Source organism: Palaemon carinicauda, chromosome 14 (assembly GCF_036898095.1).
Source record: "Palaemon carinicauda isolate YSFRI2023 chromosome 14, ASM3689809v2, whole genome shotgun sequence".
Classification (NCBI taxonomy): domain Eukaryota; kingdom Metazoa; phylum Arthropoda; class Malacostraca; order Decapoda; family Palaemonidae; genus Palaemon; species Palaemon carinicauda.
This window is the reverse complement of record NC_090738.1, coordinates 50,965,185-50,971,230: the sequence shown is the minus strand read 5'-3', so window position 1 is coordinate 50,971,230 and position 6,046 is coordinate 50,965,185. Positions and strand designations below refer to the sequence as shown.

The 6,046-nt window shown below is 40.5% G+C and overlaps 2 protein-coding genes across 2 annotated transcripts in view; one reads left to right on the top strand and one right to left on the bottom strand.

Moving 5' to 3' along the window:
* Positions 1–432: 432 nt before the first annotated feature.
* On the bottom strand, positions 433–1,455 carry LOC137652761 (zinc finger BED domain-containing protein 5-like). The gene has a single exon (XM_068386168.1). It carries the CDS (start codon positions 1,453–1,455, stop codon positions 433–435), a length of 1,023 nt encoding a protein of 340 aa, XP_068242269.1.
* Positions 1,456–4,382: 2,927 nt separating this feature from the next.
* Positions 4,383–6,046, top strand: part of LOC137653580 (cilium assembly protein DZIP1-like) — a 60,565-nt gene continuing 58,901 nt past the window's right edge. The window contains exon 1 of the mRNA XM_068387103.1: positions 4,383–4,511. The gene's annotated coding sequence lies outside the window, so the exon portion shown is untranslated. The remainder of the gene's footprint in view (positions 4,512–6,046) is intronic.

Genomic DNA, 6,046 nt, shown 5'->3' with positions numbered 1-6,046 from the left:
TGAGTTCCTCTTGTTCCCCGGTCCCAACAGGCAGATCAGCTGGATCAACGGAGAATGGATTGGCGACGTAGGCACAACATGTCACGTCTGGGAAGTAATGCTTCAATTCAGTCTTGAGCAGTGAGAGGTGATGGACGATTTCTTGGGCAAATTCATCAGTGGGCTCCCTCTCAAGGGTAGTCAGGAGTTCGAACATTCCGTAGCGTTTGCTCTCCACGTTCTTCATCCACAGATCCAGCTTCCGGACAAATGCTCCCAGCTTCGAGATAAACTCTGTGACAGTGCAGTCGGGCCCTTGGAACGACAAGTTTAAGTGGTTGAGGGCTCCAAAAATGTCTGACAGGTAGGCCAACCTTGAGATAAACTCCTCGTCCTCCAGATCTTTCTGAAAATCGTGCTCCTTCTCCTTGAAGAATACGAGGAGTACATCTCTCAGTTCAAAAAGACGCCTCGTCGTATTACCCAGCGCACCTCTGTGTGGTAGAGGAGACAGATGTGGTCAGAGCCAAAATCTTCATAGAGGAGCTTGAACAGTCGAGTATTCAGGGCGGATGTTTTGACGAAATTAACGATTCTGATAACTCGGTTCAAGCATGATAACAACTTCGGAGGGAGCACCTTAGCACAGAGGGCGAATCTGTGTATGAAACAGTGGACAGCAGTGGCGTTTGGTGCTACAGCTTTTACATGGGCTTGAAAACCTGACTTTCGACCGAGCATCGATGGAGCCCCATCTGTCATGCATCCGACCAACTTTCCCCAGTCCAGTTCATTCTGCTTGAAGAAATTGTCCAAAACGTTGAAAATATCCTTTCCTGTTGTTGTACTGGACAGATCCTGGCTCAGCAGTAACTCAGTCTTCGCAGCATTACTCTGCGTGAAGCGGACGTAGACAAGTAGTTGAGAGCAGTTGGTGACGTCCGTCGATTCGTCGAGTTGAATGGCAAACCCATACTTTGAGGATTTCACTCCCTCAACCACTTGGTCGGCAATGTCGACCGACATCTCCTCGATACGGCGTTGTACAGTGTTGTTAGAGACGGAAACACTCTCCAACTTCGCCACCGCCTCCTCTCCAATCACGTGGCTGACCAAGATCTTTGCCGCTGGCATGATGAGAGACTCTGCAATGGTATGCGCTTTCATGTTTTTAGCCACCAGGAGAGCGACTTCATAGGATGCTTTCACAATTCCTGCTCCCTCCTGGTAGATCTGGCCAGTCTTGTCCATGCGCTGCCGCTTCACGTTCTCGCTAAGTCGCTGGAAGTAGCTCTGATCTCGGTCCTTCTTGTCCGCGTGATTAGTCTCAAGATAACGTTTGAGCAGGCTGGGTTTCATGGCCGCATTGGAAAAGGACTTCATACAGACCACACACTGCAGAAGAGCTTCTCCTCCATGTTCGATTGCAATGAAACCATACTTTATATATGCCGGGTCATATTTTCTCTTCGGCATGTCAAATCCTGTGGATAAGTAAAGAAAAAAAAAAGATTAATCAATCAAGAAATAAATAAAGTATATGTAAAGTATAAGTAGTAAGGTATAGTAAAGTAAGGGAGGTGTGGAGGGAAGAAGGGAGGGAAGTGTGAAGTAAGGGAGGCTGATGTGAAGGGAGGGAAAGGCAACATGCTTGTACTGCTGAGTGCCCTTCCTAACTGCCCCGTCTTGCAGTGCTCTCCTCGCCCGGACTCGTCTCTCCACCAATCAGCTTTCAGTGACCATGACGTCACTGGCTGACGCTCATCGCCGTCATCCAGAGAATGATGCCCTTGCTTATCAAGCAACTGGATTCTTGCCGTCAGCCACAAATGTTGTTATTTCTTGTCGATAAAATGCAACTAATACTGCATATTAGCGCATTAAGTAAGTGTACTGTGTGAATTAGGTCCTCCACTAACCTCCGAAAAACTGCCAGATTTGCTTGGTGACTTAATTCTTCACATTTAAATTCGGTTAAAAACGAGTTGACCGAGTTTTAGTTGAAGTAGCTCGCGATCGTAGGCAACTACGAGAGTTAGTGGAGGACCTAATTTAACGGTGGGCCACTGCGACCAGTGGGTGGCAACAGTTGCAAATCGTTGCCAGATTATCTTGTGTTAGGCAGTACACATCTTTGTGAAGTAAAATATAACTAAAAATCGTTCATGACCCCGAAAGTGTTCGCGTACCACCTGGAAGGCCCTCGCGTACCACAGGTTGGGACCCACTGGCTTACAGTATACTTGTTAGTCAAAGGTGTATGGTAGCTTGCCCTTGGAAATTACAGTTTATTTTCTGTATCTTTAAAGACATCGTGGGTAGAGTGCAAAATGCTAAATACTTTTCTGTGATAAGTTGATTCCACACTAGATATTAGTCCTACTGATCAATTGTCAGTGGCAGTAAGATATGTTCAAAATGGTGATCCAATAAAACGCTTTTTAAAATTTATAGAATATAATGGCCAGGACAGCAAGAAGCAACTGCATTATTTGATTTGTATGCAGTTGATAGCTATATAGCAAACCACCGTAGTCAATCATATGATAACACAGAAAATGAATGGCAGATATAGCTCTGATTATTAAGGAGAATCCTTTAGCCCTATTTGTCTCATATTTTGCTCACTCGTTTAATTTGGTGGGGCAGTCTGCTGTTGGATCCTGTAGGTCAGCTATGGCTTTTTTTTTTTTTTTTGCATTTGCTAAAAAATTATCTTCTTTTCTATTTTCACAAAACGTTTCACCAATTGAAGGATGCTTTGAATATAAAGGGACTGCAGGTACCAAAACTAAAAATTAAGTGAAATTGGTTAGCACATCATGATGCCATGCGGGCCCTCATCAAAGGCTACAGTGACAATGCAATTCTTGATGTAGCCTACTGGATGGAATTGCAAATGATAACATTGAAGAAGGTGTTGCAAAACATAGAACATATAAATTATATGATTTAATGGTTAAGCTTGAAACAAATTCTTATGTTAGCTTCTGGAACACAGTGCTTAAGTGATTCAACCAGACTAGCAAATCTTTTCAGCCAGAAGCGACTAATCTCAACAGTACTGTTATTCTCATGAAATCTCATTCAGTGTTTGTGGAATCACTGAAGAATAGATTTGAAGAGTTTCTTAATTATGAAATATAATGATCTGGCAGAGAAATATTTATAACTGAAAAAGTGTGAAATAGAAAAAGTAGTATGCATTTAGATCCCTTGGATTATGGACGAACTCCTAATGCCACCCTCAATCCAAGAGATAATTTCCATGTGAATGGTTTTGTCAGCATATAGTGAAATTATTGAGATATTTTATTTCCTACGTAACATCACTCAAATGTCACAAGAGGGCATCAAGGAAGCTTGCATAAAGCTTACTCAACTGTACTCAAATAATTCAAGAATGTTTGGCTGACTCAAAGGTTACCAAAACTTGTTAATAGAAAGAAATATCATAAATACTTTTCCAACTGTAGAAGTAATAGGCCTACTTAGAATTTACTTGTCTCTTATAATTTGTAACTGCTGTGGTTAAAGAGCATTCTCTTAAATTACAAATGACTAAAAATTATATTCGCTCATTGATGGGTCAGACAAGACTTTTCTGCTTATTGCCACGAAATGAAATCCCTTTATAAACAGTTGTTAAAACTTCCAAGGACGCACGTGTGCACATGCGCGTCAAGATATATGGGAATTTAAACAGGAGCCAAAATGAAAATGTAGAGAATGGTGTAGACTAGAGTACTCTAGTGTAGACTAATATTATTGTTACAGGCAAGGTATTTCGGATAGAATCAGATTTCCTTTGCTGGAAAAAGTTTGCTTCTTAGATTCAGTGTAACGGACTGCAATAAAATTTCCCCCTGAGGCCTGAAATAATAACTATTATTTTGAAATGACGATAAGGTAGGAAATTGAAGGTGTTGCAAATATATCCTTTAAATAAGGTTTTTTGTACTGTACATGGCATAATACGATCTTTAAGGCTTTTTGATAGGAAACATTAAGACATCTTGATAATCAGAGAATTTTATCCAAGTATATCTTCCCCGAAATTTTGGTTCCATTTCCAATAATAGGTCCAAAAGTATTATAATGTAGAAATATCACGCATTGTCAATGTTTGATATCTATGGTCATTCCTTATCTTATTTTAGTGATGTTCGCATTAGTAAGTCTAAATATAAGTAACCCACAATTATAATGCTTCTCAATAAATATTCTATTAAAGTCTTAAAAGCCAAAAAGCACAGAAAAAAAAACAAATAATAATTTAGAATTTTGTATGCTAAGTAAATTTTCCTACCTTGAATGCCAAAGGCTATTCCATAAAATTATAATAAAGAAAGTGAACAATGAGGCAATACTCAGGCGAGTCGGTTCGGTTGCCATGGTAACGCATTTCAAAGATTGTAAACAAACGTCACCCGCCATAAACAAGAGTCTGTAATTTGTGACTCAGCAATGTGAAATTTCAAGACTAATCTACCCTTCAAGTGGGCGTAAAAATGGAGGAAAAACCCAAAATGGTAACGTGAATAGACTTTGAATTGTCTGAGGTACTACTGCTAGAGAGTTATGGGGTCTTTTGACTTGCTAGACAATAATTAGTGGATCCTTCTCTCTGGGTACCGTTCATTTTCCCTTTGCCTATACACACACACACTGAATAGTCTGGCCTATTCTTTACATATTCTCCTCTCCCCATACACCTAACAACACAGATTGCCTAACAATTCTTCATTCAAGGGGTTACTGCACTGTAATTGTTTAGTGGCTACTTTCCTCTTGGTAAGGATAGAAGAGACTCTTTAGCTATGGTAAGCAGCTCTTCTAGGAGAAGGACACTAAAATCAAGCCATCATTCTCTAGTCTTGGGTAGTGCCATAGCCTCTGTACCGTGGTCTTCCACTGTTTTGGGTTAGAATTCCCTTGCTTGAGGGTACACTCGAGCACACTCTTCCATCTTATTTCTCTACCTCTTGTTTTCCTAAAGTTTTTACAGTTTATATAGGAGATATTTATCTTAACGTTGTTACTCGTAAAATATTTTATTTTCCTTTTTTCCTTTCCTCACTGGGCTATTTTACCTGTTGGAGCCCCTGGGCATATAGCATCCTGCTTTTCCAACTAGGGTTGTAGCTTAGCAAGTAATAATAATAATAATAATATAACTTCCGTAGGGATGTGTAGGTTTTGGTCTGTAATCAAGGGTAAAGTACTGTGCTACTCTAATATGAAATAGTTCTTGCTGCGTTAACTCTTTCACATAATATCAAAGACTGTCCATTTTATTGCTTTGTGTTCCTACCCTACTAAAATCCTGTGCATGTACCTGAATGTCTGTATGACGTATAAAATAGGCAAATGCACCAGATCAAGTATTCTAATCAGCTAGAAATCCGCCAGATATAATGACGCTGCAATACGAACATTAAGTGTTTACATAAAAATCCTGGGGTGTAGGCTATGTATGATAGCTGCCACCTGTGTGTATGTTGACGCCTAACTTAGAACACGGCAGTGTAAGGGGCGTCGCAGGGGGGCGTTAGCGCCCCTGTTAGGTAAGTAGGTAAGGACATTGCTTGTAGGTTAGGCTATGGGGGAAAGTTTAGGTTAGTTGATGTCCATTTTTAATCCACATGGGAGGAACTGGCTTTGATATACAAAGGCTCCCAAATCCTATCACCCATCAGGGGTGAAAATTGTCTTCTAAAGTGTACTCCTGCATACCTGTTGTAGACAGGTGTATCTCTAGCCTGTATGGCGTACCACTGTGAACCGATCTACTTTCACCCCTGGTTGTAATGCATGTCAGCTGCTAACCTGACCTGTAACGTTTAGATTTAAGCTGGCTTTTTATAGAATAAGATATGCCTTGTCAATTTAAGGGGTGACGAGATTTGGAGTCTAGCATTATTGTTGGTATTGAAATAGACAACAAGTTATACCTAAGCAAGGCTAGGCTAAACAGTCTGTTCCAGTGGTATGATAGAAGTTTCTGCTCCGTCTCAGTAGGTCTCATGTGGTAAAGGATGTAAAATCAAAAAGAAATATTATAGTT